The sequence below is a fragment of the Macaca nemestrina genome, chromosome 12, assembly GCF_043159975.1.
Source record: "Macaca nemestrina isolate mMacNem1 chromosome 12, mMacNem.hap1, whole genome shotgun sequence".
NCBI lineage: Eukaryota > Metazoa > Chordata > Mammalia > Primates > Cercopithecidae > Macaca > Macaca nemestrina.
Window position 1 is genome coordinate 119,335,821 of NC_092136.1, and position 15,309 is coordinate 119,351,129.

The following is a 15,309-nucleotide window of genomic DNA, read 5'->3' on the forward strand; positions in this document are numbered from 1 at the left end:
CTGGGGGACACTTTCTGGGACCGGAAAAGGGGTGTGCATAGGCTGAGTGTCCCCTGTTTACAGGCTCAAAGGGCTCTCAGCACCCAAGTTGGCTGTATTGACAAACATGCCCCTTCTGGGCTCAGCAGGGATTCAGGCCAGCCTCGGAGGAGTCACAGAACCATTAGAGTCGGTGACCATAGTTTCCTTACAGACAGCGGGGTATGCACAGAGGGATACCTGGGCAGGAACCACACAGACTTTGCTGCTCCAGAACTGCCCAGCCCTGCCCCATGACCAGGGCTGTGTTTGCTCTTCAGAGGCCTTTGCAACCACAGGGTGGGCAGGACCCTGGGAGGTAAGAAGGGAGGATGGCAATGCAACCCAGCTTCCCTCAGACAGACCCGGGCCCAGCCCTGCCTTTGCCTCCTAGTTTATAAGGATACGACCTTGGGCAAGTCATGTGGCCTTTCAGAGCCTCAGTTTGCTCATCCTCAAAATGGGAACAATTGTATCAATTTTGCAGGGCTGATATGAGATGACATATGGATAGCACTGAGCACAGTGCCTGGCACTGGTCTGCTCTCAATAACAGCATGTGCAAACCTGGGGTGGGAGGCATCCAAAGCTGCTTAGGGCCCCAGCCCCAGGGCCTCCTCCCTCCAGCCCAGACCTGGTGGAACCAAGGACCGGCCTTGAGCCCCCTCCCTCGGAACGGCTGGAGTGAGCATTCAATCCTGATTAGCTCCACCGGGCTCCCTCGTAACCTTTTCATTAGGAAATTATGTTTAATAGAAATTGTTCTGACACCTCTCAGCAGCATTTCCCTGCAATTCATTACTACTGGGGAGGGGCAGGTGGCAGAGCGGCTCTGGGGCCCAGCTCCTTGGGGGAGGGGCTGTCCCTCTCCCCACCCCTTTCCTGGTTCAGCCTTCGCTGTATGGGTGGAAGGGACGCAGGACAGAGGTGTTCCTGCTTGGCTTCCCCATAGAGAGGCAGGCTAGCTGCTGAAGCACATCTGGATGGGGCCAGTCACTCTCAGCACCCTCCCCTGGGTCTGATTTGGGACTACCCAGCTGTTGCCAGTGATGCTCATGTGTTAACAGCACTCTCTATTCTTGTTTAGTCCTCACTGTCCTCAGAAGGAAGAGAGGCACACAGCGCTCCCCAGCTGCTGGAATGCAGGAAGAATTGAGGTGCTCAGGACCCACCACCTCTTTGCGGCAAACTAAGCTCACTCTCCTGCTCCCTTGCTCCCAGAAGTGGCACTGGATGGATCCCATCCAGGTCAGCCCAGGCTGTCACTTCCCACCCTTCTGTACCTAATCCCAGCGCGATGAAGAGTTTACACCTGTTTCTCACTTGAATCAGGGAAGTCTAGTTTGCATTCTCCTGACTGGATGGGCCTGGGGAAGGCAGAGACTGCATTGAATCTTTCATCTCATTGGTCCGGGGATTTGGTTCTGAAGACCAATGCCTTCCAGAATCTTCCTGTCTCTCCCCAAATTCTGGAGAGTTCTGTTTCCAGCACTCAACCATGATGGGGGGCGGGTACAGGAAATGAGTGTTGAGGGAAAGGCATCCCACCTTCTCTCTGTTCCACCTTCCAGATCTGACAACTCACTGGAAAGTTCCTCTCTGTGTCCCTGCCCCCCATCTGCGTCTGAGGCCGCTGCTTTCCCCAGCCTTGGTGCCTTGGGTTTTCTGCTCTGTGAAAGGAACCAGGTCCCTTATCCTGTTCTCCCCTCAAGAAAAGAGGGTGTGCGGGGCTTGGCACAGGAAATGGCCCTTCCCACTCACAGGCTTTGGGGTCTGAGGGCAGCTCTGATGCCCCCGCATGCTTTTCGAACCCAGCAACTGGGGAGACCCCCTTGCCATTTTACCACCGAGTGTCTGAAATTAGCAGCCGCCTAATCTCTCTCTGCCATATCACTCAATGGTGTAATTGTGCAGAAAAAAATGTATTAAAATGCAAAACACTCAGTTGTACTTCTTTATGTTAAATCCCTTCTTCGCTCTATCTCCCTTTTAATTTTACAAGGTTTTTTCTCTCTCCCCCTTTCATAAAAGGGAGAACTGGGCACGCAGGGAATCATTTCAACTCCCCTATAAATCTCCAAAATGAATACTTAAATTCGAGGAAAAAAATACATTCTTACACCTTTAATTTCCCTGCTATGAAGTGTAATGAAAAAGCCTGATTATTTTTAATTCTTCCCTTTAATAATTTAGTGGCGGAGTGATTTAAGACTAGGATTCATAATTACCTTTCCGCTTTCTTGGCAAATGGAGTTTTAATAGAAATGAGAGCTCTGGCGACTGAAATGGATTTCAACAGGTCTCTGGGGGGTCAGGCTCAACACCAATTGGTGGAAGAATGTTCCTAAGGCCCCTCAGGTGTGGGGTCTGGACTGGTTACCTGGGCCCACGCGGACAGAGGAAGTATATCACCTTGTGCTCACTGGGAATCACCTGTTGTAATAGTAACAGAAGGTCACAGTGTGGGTGCCTAATGACCCATTTATCCTGGAAGGAAGAAACCAGTGAAAAATGGCCATCAGGACAGTCTTCTCGATTAGTAATAATAACTAATAACTATGATGTTAATGATAGCAGCTACCATTAATTGAGCAAATACTGTGTGTCAGGCAGTGTTAAGTGCTTCAGAGACATTCTAGGCAGGCATGGTGGTGTGCACCTGTAGTCCCACCTACTCAGGAGACTGAGGTGGGAGGGTCACTTGAGCCTGGCTCACTTGAGGCTGCAGTGAGCTGTGATCATCACCACCACCATCATCCAGCCTGGGTGAGAGAGTGAGACCCAGTCTCTAAAAAGAAAAAAATTGGGTCCTTCTCATGCTGTTCTCATGATAGTGAATGGTTCTCACAAGATCTGACGGTTTTAAAAACGGGAGTTGCCCTGCACAAGCTCTTTTTGCCCGCTGCCATCCACTTAAGATGTGACTTGCTCCTCCTTGCCTTCCACCATGATTGTGAAGCTTCACCAGCCACGTGCAACTGTAAGTCCAATAAACCCCTTGCTTTTCCCCAGTCTCAGGTATGTCTTTATCAGCCTTGTGAAAACAGACTAATATGCAGAGGACCTAGCAAGTTAAAATTAAGGAAGATGGCAGAGCTGGGGTTTGACCTACATTCTCTCTTATTCTAAAGCCACTACTCCACTGACTAACTTCCCAAGCACTACCCAGAGCTCATTACCCAAACATGGTACCTGCCTCCCAGGAGTAAGCAGAGATAACCAGACGCAGTGGTGGAGTAGAATTATAGAGAGACCTGTGGAAAGGGCACCAGGTGGGGTCAGAGTCGGAACCCTGAGCCTTCCTACCAGCTCCATGGCCTATGAGCTTGGAGACACTGGGAAAGCTGCCTTTCTGAGCCTCAGTTTCCTCACCTATAGAATGGGGACAATAAAACCAATTTGTCTAGTTCAAGGGATGGTAATGAGATTCAAAGGAGAAAATACATGTGAAAAAGCTTTGTAAATCCCAATTTGCTCTACAAGGGTGAAGTTTAATTAGTATTATTTGATAACAGAATATACTTAAAACTGACCCATGTCTGTCCAACCCTCCACAGTCATTTTTCCTGCTGTCTGCATGCCCAGCCTTCCCATCAAAATCCAGCTCATGCTGGGTGCAGTGGCTCATGCCTGTAATCCCAGTGCTTTGGGAGGCCAAGGTGTGAGGATTGCTTGTACCCAGGAGTTCGAGACCAGCCTGGGCAACAAAGCGAGATTCTGTCTCTACCAAAAAAAAAAAAAAAAAAAAAAAAATTAAAAAATCAGCTGGGTGTGGTGGTGCGTGCCTGTAGTCCCAGCTACTTGGGAGGCTGAGTGAGACAGGAGGATCCTTTGGGCCCAGGAGGTTGAGGCTGCTGTGAGCTGTGATTGTGCAACGGCACTCCAGCCTGGGTGACAGAGAGACACCCCATCTCAAAACAAAAAACAAGCAAACAATATCCAACCCAGACCTTACCTCCTCCACCAGAAAACCTGGGTTGATCTCTCTCAGGCCCCATTGTTCCATGACCCTCCACTCCCTCTTTTCCTACATTTCCCATTCAGTTGTTTTGAGTCCTTAAGTTCCCTGAGAGAGCACAGAGGTATGTGTGTGCACATCCTCACGTCCTCTAGATTGTCACATCCCAGGCCAGGGCTTTTTTATTCCCTTTGTTTTGTCAGCTCAGAACTCAGCCTCTGCATTCAGTGTATCTCATCAATATGGTTGATTCACTGCCCGAACAGAGACATAGAGGGTGAAAACCCACAGACAATCCCAAACCATGAAATATGGGTATTGGAGTGCTGAGGCACGAAGTGAGACGCCAGTGCAGACGCGCGCACATGTGCACGTGCGCGCGCACACACACACACTCCCCTACCATCACGCCTGTGCCTGGCTCACCTGAGCTTGCCTCTATTGTGGTTATCCAGTGGGGAAAATTGTACCCAGTGCTTATTTTCCAGTTTATCAAGTGCTTTCCCATACATTAAAGAACATGATTCTCTCAATAGCCTCCTGCAGAGAGAGGCAGGGCCGGGAGGGTGGGCTGGATCATTGTCTCCTTTCAGAGCAGGAGAGATTAGGTGGCTCACTCAAGGTTCCTGGGTGGAACAGGGAGAGCCGGACCTTCAGACGCCGGAGCCATGGCTCTCTCCAAGACAGCCTCAGGGCTGCTGCTGCGCATGGGGAGTTCTGGTGTATGTGCCGGGGAGGATCCTGGCTGAGGGCAGAGGGTGCTGCTCAGGGGGCTCAGGACTGCCAAGGCATGAGCTGGGAGATAAAGCCCTTCTTGAGTCCAGCAGGAATTTGAATTCAGACCCAGGCTCCTCACAGGCAACCCGTTGGGCTTCCCTGTACCAGATCTTACTGAAGACCAGGGGGTTGAGCCTCCCAGCTCTGGAGTCCCCCCCCCACCCCACCCACCCTGGGCTCTGTGCTTTGACTTGTGGGAGTTCAACCCCTCGGGGCCTCAGAAGGAAAAGAGGGTGCTGGAGTCAGAGGAGTGGGCTGTGAGGACCTCTGCCCAGACCCGGTGGGTTCCCCGCCTCCCTCCTCCTATTAGTGCTCCCTGGAATAAGAAGGCACCAGAGGGGCCCTCAGAGACACTTGAGGCCTGATTGGGAATAAGTGTCTGATAATGACTCCCATCAAATGTCAAGCGGCCGTGCTGCGCTCCTGGGTCTGATTGCTTCTCCTTGAGGAGGGTGCGTTTGGGGGACGTCTGGCCCTGGATGCTTTGCCACTGCGGAGATGCCACCCCAGGACTTTGTCTCTGAGGTGAGCTCTTCCTGGGCTGGGGACAGCCTCCACTCGTTGTCCCTGTGTGCAGCAAGGGGTCTCCACCTCTCCTGATACTGCAGGAGGCCTGCAGGCGGGTGGAAACGGTGGGGCTGAAGCTGGAGCTGACATCACTGCCCTGTGTGGGTCAGAGCCTCGCAGCTGGACAGAGGAGGTGGACGCTCAATCAGGCTCTTCACCAAAAAGGGTCCTCCTGCTTCTTCAAGGCTCTGGGTGGCCACAGGCCTCAGCTCCTCAAAGGCTATGGCTTGGGGGTCTTTCCTTTACTACTATTATTAGCTAGTACTTGGAGAAACTCAGTGACTTAAAACGATATGTATGACTTCTCATGAGTCTAGGGGTGAGCTGGTTGGTTCTTCAGTTCTTGGTTGGGATCACTTGTGTATCTGAGTTTGGCTGTGGGTTGAGGAGATGCTTGTGTTGACCTAGGATGGGTTCCTACGTTTGGGGGTCAGCTGGCCATCAGCAGGTTTAGAAAGGTGATAAAGTTTGGGTGTCGTCCTCTCAAAATCTCATGTTGCAGTGTGATCCCCTATGTTGGAAGTGGAGCCTCGTGGGAGGTGTTTGTGTCATGGGGGTGGATCCCTCATGAATGGCTTTGTGCCTCCCCATGGTAACAAGTTTATGTGAGATCCGACTGTTAAAAAGAGACTGGGGCTTCCCTCTCTCCTCTCTTGCTCCTGTTCTCACCATGTGACATGTCTACTCCCCATTCACTTTCTGCCATGAGTAAAAGCTTCCTGAGGCCCACCAGAAGCTGAGCAGATGCTGGTGCCATGCTAGTACAGCCTGCAGAACCACGAGCCAATTAAACCTCTTTTTAAAATAAATTACTCTTCCTCAGGTGTTCCTTTATAGCAATGCAAAATGGACTAATATAGAAGGCCTCCGCTGATACAACTGGGCCTTTCTCCACGGGGTCTGTCATCCTCCAGGTGGCTGGCCCAGGGTAGTTCATGGGGTACTGCAGGGCTCTAAGAGAGAACGGAAGGCTGCAGAGTCTCTTGAGGTCAAGCCTTGGAATTGGCTCACAGTCGCTTCTGGTGAGTTCTATTGGTCGCAGTGAGTCACAAGGCAGCTCAGATTCAATAGGAGGGGAATAGACTCCACTTCTTATTGGGAGGAGCTGCAAAACTATGCTGCAAAGGGACATGGATGTACAGAAGGGAGAATCTGAGGACATTTTTACAATCAATCTACTATGTCCAGTCTCTGAAGCCTCTGTCTCTGCTCCTCCAAGGTCTGAGTGGGAGGACTTGGCTTGGATGGCCAGGGAAGGATTGGCAGGGTTTGACCACATGACCTCCTAGGATTCTTCCACTTCTGACATTTTGGGATGAGTTCACGGTCTTCTGTCAGCAGGTCTGTCACCTCATTTTCCAGCTGTGTGACCTTGGGATACTCACTACTTCTTTTTCTGTCTCAGTTTCCTCATTGGGGAAATGAAATAGTTGGATTAGACCTGATGATTAGATTAGATGATGAATTGCTGGGGACCTACTCTGTGCTGGGGATAGGCATTATGGCAGGGAATGGGCTGGAAGAGCTCTAAGGGCCTTCCAGGGAGACAGAAGAGGACTGCAGAGCCCATGATGGGGTGGATAGGATGGAGCAGCTGGTTCTAATGTAAGGTCACGTCCTTCTCCACCACTTTGTGCAAGTCAATTCCCCAGCCTGGGTTCATTTCCGCTTTGGCACAAGTGGGCTGTGAAAGCATTTGGCAAGATAGTGAGACAGCCAGCTTGAGCAACAAGGCAAGACTCCACCTCTACAAAAAAATTTTAAAGTTAGCCGGGTGTGGTGGCACATAGCTGTAGTCCCAACTGCTTGGGAGGCTGAAGTGGGAGGATCTCTTGAGCCTGGGAGTCACGTGAGTCATGATTACACCATTGCATTTGCTACCTGTAAAGTTGTAAAGTTGTAAAGTGTGGTGCGCAAGTTCATTGCTAGAGTCACTAAACCCCTCCAATTTATATGGTGGAGGACTATTCTCTAGTCTTGGAGGCTCATGGGTTTTATTCACTTCTGCTCATATCTGATGTTGGTTTCACACCATTAAATAAATACTCCCCAGGCTGAAGCAGCATTGAGGAATTTGCTGAGCTAGGGTTGAGGTGAAGAAGGCTGTGGAAACAGGGTCATGGTTTATCCTCAGGTTGAGGCGGCTCAGGGGACTAAGTCTCACTCTCAGAGTGTTTGAGCAGATCCAGATTCAATTAACATCCCTGCCTGCCACATCCCAGGCATCTGCTTAGAGGATATTGAACCGACTTAATCCTCACCATGACTTTTTGGGGAAGGTGTTTTTTTCCTACTGTATAAACAGCCATGCCGTAGCCTGTGACTGGAGAAGTAGAGTGATGTCCGCATATCCATACAGCTAGTGATCATGTACTTGGAATCTGTCTTGTGCCAACTGGATTTACAGAGAATCATGGCTAATAGACCTGAGATGGGAGTTGAGCATAGCTCTTTGTTTTCTAGCACCATTACTCTTCCTGCCACATTGCACTGGAGACTGCTAAGCCCCATGCCCACCGGGAATGGAACAGGCTGGAATGGCCTTAATAGGCTGTGGGTAGGACTCAGATGAGATGAACCAGGAACTTCCTGACCATGGTGAGTCACAATAATAAGAATAGTTAATATGGGGCCAGGCGCAGTGGCTCATGCCTATAATCCCAGCACTTTGAAAGGCCAAGGCAGGAGTGTTGCTTGAGGCCAGGAGTTCAAGACCAACCTGGCCAACATAGCAAGGCTCCCATCTCTATTTCTAAAAAATAAAAAAAAATTTAAAAAGAATAGTTAACATGACTGAGGACTACCTATGTGCCAGGCACTGTGCTAAACCCTTTGCAAACAGTATCCCAGTTAATCCTCAGAAGGACCTGTGAGGTAGGTAGTATTTACGCAACTTGCCAAGGTCACACAGAGTGAGAAGAGGAGCTGGGCTTTTGACTCCAGGTGATCTGGCTCCATCTGTGTATAGCACTCATAGCTAAGGTCATGGGGCAGGTGCTTTCTCTTTTGGGCCTGCCTAGGCCCCTCTGCTGACGCAAGGCTGTGTGCTGCCTGAGAAGGGGAAATGCATAGTCTTGTCCATGCCTAGGGAGGTGCTGCTGGGCTTTGTGTGAGTCTGCTCCAAGCAGAGAAGTGTACGGAGAAAATGTTCGTGTGGAGAGAGCATCTGGACCAGGCTTTGTTTTTCAGGGAGTGACGCATCACTGAGCTACCCAAGGCCATTAGCTCCTGAGATGGGGGCTGCTCTCTGCTTGGTTATTTATCATGCCCAAGGGCATGAAATTGATTCCAGAAAGTCTGTCCATTTCCTCTGGCTCTTCCCGTAGAAGGGGTAGAGTGGGGAGTATGTGGGCAGGGCTGGCCAGGATGAGAGACACCCCTGGGTTGGCAACATAACCCCCATGGGAATCTCTCTCCAAGGGCCCTAGGAGCACCATCTCCAGGTCCAAGGATGCAGACCTTGTCCCGGGCTGCAGGTGGAATGGGAGTGTGTGGCAGGTGGAACGGCTGAGAGGGGATCAGCTGGCCAGAAGAAATAAATGCAAGGCATCTGTCAGGGGTGATCAAGGAGTTGGGCAGGGGCCAGAGGGCACTCTTGTGGTATTTTAGGGGACATTCTGATGGGGTCTGCGGCATCTAACACCCATGGACATAAGGCTCGTAGCTGATTCTGGAGAGAGTAAGGATGAGGTACAGGCCATTCTCTATGTGTATTGCTCAACCCAGAGTCAGGCACAGCAGGCTGTTTCATGTCAAATAATGATGACAGTGGCAATGATCACATTAGCAACAAATACTTAGTGAGCGCCTTAGTAAGCACTCTGGGTTCTAAGCTAGACCTGAGGATGTAACAATGAAAGAGACACGGTCCCAGGTCTCAGAGTGCTCAGAGGTGTGTGTGTATATGTGTGTGTGTGTGTGTGTGTGTGTGTGCGTGTGTGTGGAGTGTGGAGGGATAGTGGAGACTCACATAGAGGTTTATGCCTCTGTTCACACTGCCATGATCAAGGCATGAGGCTGGGCATGATGGCTTACACCTGTCATTCTGGCATTTTGGGAAGCTAAGGCTGGAGGATTGCTTGAGTTTGAGACCAGCCTGGACAACATAGTGAGACCCGGTCTCTACACACACAAAAAGCTAGATGTGGTGTCATGTGCCTGTAGCCCCAGGTACTCGGGAGGCTGAGGCAGGAGGATTGCATGAGCTCAGGAGTTTGAGGCTGCAGTGAGCTATGATCGCACCCCTGCACTCCAGCCTGGGTGATAGAACAAGCCCCATATCTCAAAAAGAGGTTGGGGAGGGTGGGGGGAAGAGGAATGAGCAAAATGCCTGGGCTTGAGGGAATTCAGGCAAGGTGCCACCCAGGCTGAGTCTTCAGAATTAGTCATTCTCATCAAGGGTGGGGCACATTTCTGCAGCAGTCAGTGCTATGGTCTGATTGTGTCCCCTCAAGATTCTTACGTTGAAATCTTGGCCCCCAAAGTGCTGGTATTTGGAAGTGATGGTATTTGAAGGGTGATTGAGGGTGGAGTCAAGGGTCATGAGGGTGGAGTCCTTGTGATTGGCATTAGTGCCTTTTGAAAGAGGCCTTAGAGAGACTCTGCCTGTGCTACAATGTGAGGACACAGCTAGACGGTGCTGTCTATGGACATGAAAGAGGGCTCTCACCAGAGACTGAATCTGCTGTACCCTAGTCTTGGCCTTCCTAGTGTCCAGGACTGTGAGAAATAAATTTTTGTTGTTTATAAGCCACCCAGTCTATGGTATTTTGTTATAGAAGCCCAAAAGAACTGAGACATCCAGGGTTCACAGCTTTAGGTAATAGAAGCCGATTCAGACTGGCTAAGCAGAAAAGGAATTTATTAGAAGAATATGGGGTGTCTCATGTAATCAATAATGTTAGGGAGGGCTGGTGAACCAGACTTAAGGCTACGCTTCCAGGCACGATGCCCACGACATACAGAACTAGATGGATGGGGAAACCACAGCTACTGCTGCCTCACCAGCTTCAGCTGCCACTGTCACTCCCCACTGATTGCACTTCCGTGCCAGGAACTTAATCTTGCTACTGCTTCTACCCCCCAGAGCTGGATGCATTCTTACCATCCTTGTCAGCATGATGAATTCTGGGTACGGTCTCCTTCCCCAAACTCCTCCCTTCTAGAGAGGAGTCTCTGGGGAGTGAAGCCAATGGGTGGAGTCAGAGTCACCTGCTGTGCTCCAGCTGCAATGGAGGTTGGGTAACCCAGTTTCTGCTTTCTGCTTTCAGAAGGTGTGACTCATAAAACTGGAAACTCCTGAACATAGCAAGGATGTTTACAGCCAAGCCAACTGACTACGAAAAGGATAAAGTCCATTACAAGGATGGAAAGTCCACAGAACAGAAAATGTGTCTGTTTTTTCACCAGTGACCTTCCGGCACTCAGCTATGCCTGGCACAAGGTAGACAGTCAGAATAACATGTAGAATGAGTGAATGAATAAATGGCAGAGAGGGGGGTGACGATCATGGAGCTTGGACAAGCAGTCCTTTTACTTACAGATATCCCAGGAAAGATTTGAGGCCTCTGGACAACTCTTTGAGCTTAATTTGGACCCGTCTTGCCACCCAGTCTGCAATCTGCATCATTGATCTGATTCTCTACTCTTTGATGAATGGGCAAAGGCCTGGCTCTTGGAATTAGGCAAAAAGAAATTGACCCAGCTCACGCGGGGAAGGTTGAAGCATGCATGGCTAATGATTAAAACATATATTGATTTCAGCAATCTCTACACATTTCCACCACTGTTACTATAGTGGACGTTGTTTAATCCAGCATCCAGTCCGAATTTCCTCCTTCCTAACAGGCCCTATTTTTGTTCTAGCGCCCCTCCTCAGGTTGTGTGTCTCAGGGAAGAGGTGGCCTCAGCCCAGCTCCTGAACCACCTGGTTGGTCTAAAGTAATCCTCTCTCTTTGCCAGCGATTGGTCAAGAGTGGGCCAATAAGATCCAAGCAGAGGTTTTTGGGGAGTGGGGGTGGGATGGAGGAAGACGTCTTTATGCTTTTCAAAGAGTCTGAGAAGGTTGCTCTATTCTAGTTTTTTTCTGGAATATTGTTGTGGGTGAGTCTAAGGCCCTTAATTACCCCAGCCATCTCTGGTCTAGTCATAGGATAGTGTACATACACACACACACACACACACACACACACACACACACACACACACACACACACACACACGTCACAGGGAAACAGGGCCAGGCTTCCAGACCACACCAGCCCTGAATTCTGTTCTACCTGCAGGTTTCCAGAGCTCCGTAAGATTGGGGCCACTTTGAGTTATTGGATATTTGGTGTTTTGTCTCTGAATACCTGCTGACAGCTACCTGGACCACTGGTCGCTCATGTGTGTGATGGCCCCAACCCCAAGGCAAAACTGGTATCTGGCTGACGCTGAGGGATTAATAAAGGATGGCCCCTGCCCGTTCTCAAATGCCCTCCTATGGGCCCATGTGAGTCTGAGATGCATCAGGGAGGGGCTTTCCTTTCAAGGCGGCCCTGTGTCTAAAGAACCATGTTTAGGATAGAAATGCTCCAAGAATAAGTGATCCACAGCCAGTTAGCATCTCAGAGCATGAAGGAACTGGTCAGGGAGATGTGAAGCCAGCTGCCGGCCACCCTCGGGACTTGGATGGAAAGAGACCTTGGGCAGAGGGAAGAGAGGCAGAACTTCCCTTCTGCCCAAGGTCTCCGTTGAGCAGACTCTGTTGAGCACGTGGCATGTCCTGTGACCCCAATTAGGAAAGCAGTTGTGGGAGCATTTCTGCCTCCACATCACCGCCCCACAGGGGCATGGACTGGTTCCACATTATTTAAAGAGAAAGGAGGGCCTGTTCTTCAGGTCTCCAAAGGGCTCCCTATTTCCCTGGGAGGGGAGTTGGGCAGAACATAAATAAGACAATTTATTCAGAGAAACCATCTCCCCTATTTACATTTAAATTGAATAATTTAAAACACCTTTACCCATTTCCATAAATTATCCCCCGTTGGACGGGCAGTGCGACTGTGCAGAGGGGGTTCCGTCCTGGGGAAAGGCCTAATTACATTCCCTGCTCCAAGGCTGGGTGGGAGAGGGTGCGTGGGGAGGTGGGCAGGGGTGGGCAGGCCTGGGAGGAGGGAGCTCCACGAGGGGCAGGTGCTTGCCTTAGAATTGGCAGGAAGAGGGAGTGAGGTAATAAGAAAGTGAAGTGCCTTTAAGAGCTTTAAAATCCAGGGGTAAAGGGCCAAAAATCTTCCTCTTCACAGGAGCAAAGTCACTGGGACCAATCCGCTGCCTCCCAGCCAAGGGCATCACTCAGATTTTGATCCTGGGTCATCTCTCCTAGTTTTACAACTTTTGCAGCCTCAACCTCCCATGCCAAGGGAGGAGGAGGAGGCGGAAGAAGGAGCAGGGTTTCCTCAGCGATGAGTTAGTCACAGTGTTTCCCAGGCACCTATTGTTTGCCAGGCTCTGAGCTGAGTGCTGGGGACACAGGGGTAACCAGCCCCAGCCCCACCCTCCAGGGCTCCCCGGGGATGGGGGAGGAAAGTGACTTTCGTACAAGCTGTGTACTCAGAGCAGAAGCGTGAGAGACAGAGAGGCCCACAAGAGGTCAGAGGAGTAAGAAGAGCCGTCCCCTGGGGGTATCCGGGCTTCATGGAGGAGGTGGCTGTTTAGGTGCCCCTTGGAGGATGGGTAGCCTTGGGCAGGTGCTGAGGCAGGGAGAGGGCATCACCAAGCAAGGTACAGAAGCAAGGAGGTCTCAGGCCAAGATGCCCACAGCAGACTGGAGAGGCTGGGGAGGGGAGCGTCTGGGAGAGGGGCCTGAGGCTGGGCTTTATCTTTCAAGAGAAAATGGAGAGGGTGCAGGAGGCAGAGCTGTTGCTGGGCTTGGTGGCCTTGCCATGGTGCTATTTTCTTTAACAGCACAGAGAGAGCTTGTGTGGGTGGAGCCTGGGTGTTTGGATTCTCTGTTATCGATTTCTTTTAAGAAGTCGATGCTTAAGAAGGAGAACCCTCCTATTGCCCAAATGCCTCCGTTTCCCCACCAAGCGCCCAGTGCAGCTGGAGGCTCTTCCCAGATCCTGCTGATGCAGAGGGGATCTGGCTCCTGGCAACTGCCTGCTAGCTCTTCCAGGCCCTGGTGTCTCTGTGCCTCCAGGATCTCCTGGGTCACTCTTGAGTCGCCCAGACACAAGAGCTACTGACCTTCCCCACCCTCGCCCAGGATCTCCTCTTGGCCTTTCCCAGAGATGGGGTTCTTGCCAGCTTCTCTCCTCTCTCTGGACTCAGATCAGAGCCCCAGATGACTCCACTCCTCCCGACCGAGGGGGAAATGGCTGGTGAACCGTGTGGTGATTTGGCTTAAAGAAGAGAACAGCCAAGGGTGGCCTGGAAGGAAGGCCGGTGACAGGCTTTTAAATGCTTTTTACAATACTGCAGGGCAAGCAGGATTAGCTCTGCCTAAGACTTGAGGAAACCGAGGCTCCAAGCTGGGGAAAGCAGGACTTGCCCTGCGTTCTGTCTGCCTTTGAAAGCCCCTGCTGCTGCCGGCAGGCTGAGCCGTGTCGCTCGCGAGGATGCTGACGGCAGTGGCTGGCGAGCAGGGCTGTGCTGGGGGCCCTGCGAGCAGATGGGGCATAAACCTCTCTGGGAAAACAGATTAAAGTGGCCGTGGTGGTGCTTAAAAGCTCTGCGGTCCCGTTGCATGTTCATGGAATCTATTCAGTGTGTTCCTCTGCCAACTTCAAGGGCCCTCCTGCGGGAGGAGGGGTGGATCCAGCAGTGAAAAATGCCTGTGGGACAAGGCACACCTGGTCGCGTCTCCTGCCTGTTCAGAGCCAACGCTCCTTATTTTAAGCTCCTCTATGCTAAGAAAGAGGTGTCTCCAGCAGTGCCCTCGGAGCTGTGTTTTAGCCTCTCCCAGCACCTGTCTCCTCCAGTCAAGTCAGTGGCTTGTTCTCTCCTACAGATCCAGACCTGAATCTAGCATTGACTGGCTATGTGACTCTGGGAAAGTCACTGTCCCTCTCTGAACCTGAGTCTTGCTTCAGAAGGTGGTCATGAGAGTTGGATGAGATTGTATAGTGAGTCACATGGCATGGAGTGGCACACCAGGCAGCTGCTCACTAAATGCCGGCTTCTGCTCTGACAGGCCTGCCGCCTGTTAAGGAGCTCCTCCTCGCCTTTCTCAAAAGTCCCAGGGAACCTTGTCTGGGAGACCTACCAGAGTGTACTCCCTGCAACAACTGTCACAACATTTGGTGTGCCCTGGCACTGAGGTGTTCAGTTTGCAGGTGTTCGCGTGTGGCTGGTGGTAGAGCCGGACCAGGCAGATCTGCTTCATCTCCTGGCTCCACTAACTTCTTGCCGTGTGACCTTAGGCAATTGACATAAGCCACTTGTGTCTCACTCTATTTGTGTCTCATTCTCCTCTTCTGTTAAAAGAGGCAAAATAATGGCTACCTTACAATGAAATTGTGAGAATTAAGTGAGAAATAACTGGAGTTAAGTAGATAGCATGGTGTGGAGTACACAGCAGTCACTCAGCAACTGCACCGTGTGTGTTGAGGGGAGTAGGCTGCTTCCTATCAGGCTGAGTCTTCCTGGGAAAGGACTGACTCCTCTTTGTCCTGGGTCTCCCCAAGCACCAAACAAAGACAGTCCCCATTCTGGAGGGTTCATGCTAATGGGGGAAAAAAACCACGCCCCTCCTACTGCTCACTTCCTAGGCTCCCAGGCCATTCATCTTATTAACTTGGTAATTGTGCATTAACTATTGGCAGAGGGCTTGCAAGTGTGACTGGGATAACAGTGGAGCCATTTGGGGATGATTATCATCCCTCTTTTGAGGTTTCCCATTTGAGTTTAGGGGATCAACGATCTACAAATGGAGATCTATTTCATAAGACTAAGAGTGATTGAGTATCTAGGATATGCAAAGCAAATGCTAAGCTGCATCCTGGGCT

At 50.9% G+C, this 15,309-nt stretch overlaps 1 protein-coding gene across 27 annotated transcripts in view; it reads left to right on the forward strand.

The window, feature by feature from the left end:
• Positions 1–11,172, forward strand: part of LOC105476367 (uncharacterized) — a 118,448-nt gene extending 107,276 nt beyond the window's left edge. For 5 of the 27 annotated variants that reach the window (XM_071075689.1, XM_071075690.1, XM_071075687.1 and 2 more), the window contains one exon: positions 1,106–3,431. Coding sequence is in view for 7 of the 27 variants with exons in the window: in XM_071075684.1 (XP_070931785.1) it covers positions 1,106–1,211 (106 nt within the window). In the remaining 20 variants the exon portion in view is untranslated. Of the gene's footprint in view, positions 1–1,105; positions 3,440–10,590 lie in introns of those variants that run through there. The other 22 variants (XM_071075692.1, XM_071075693.1, XM_071075710.1 and 19 more) reach the window with 13 other exon arrangements.
• The last annotated feature ends 4,137 nt before the right edge of the window (positions 11,173–15,309 follow it).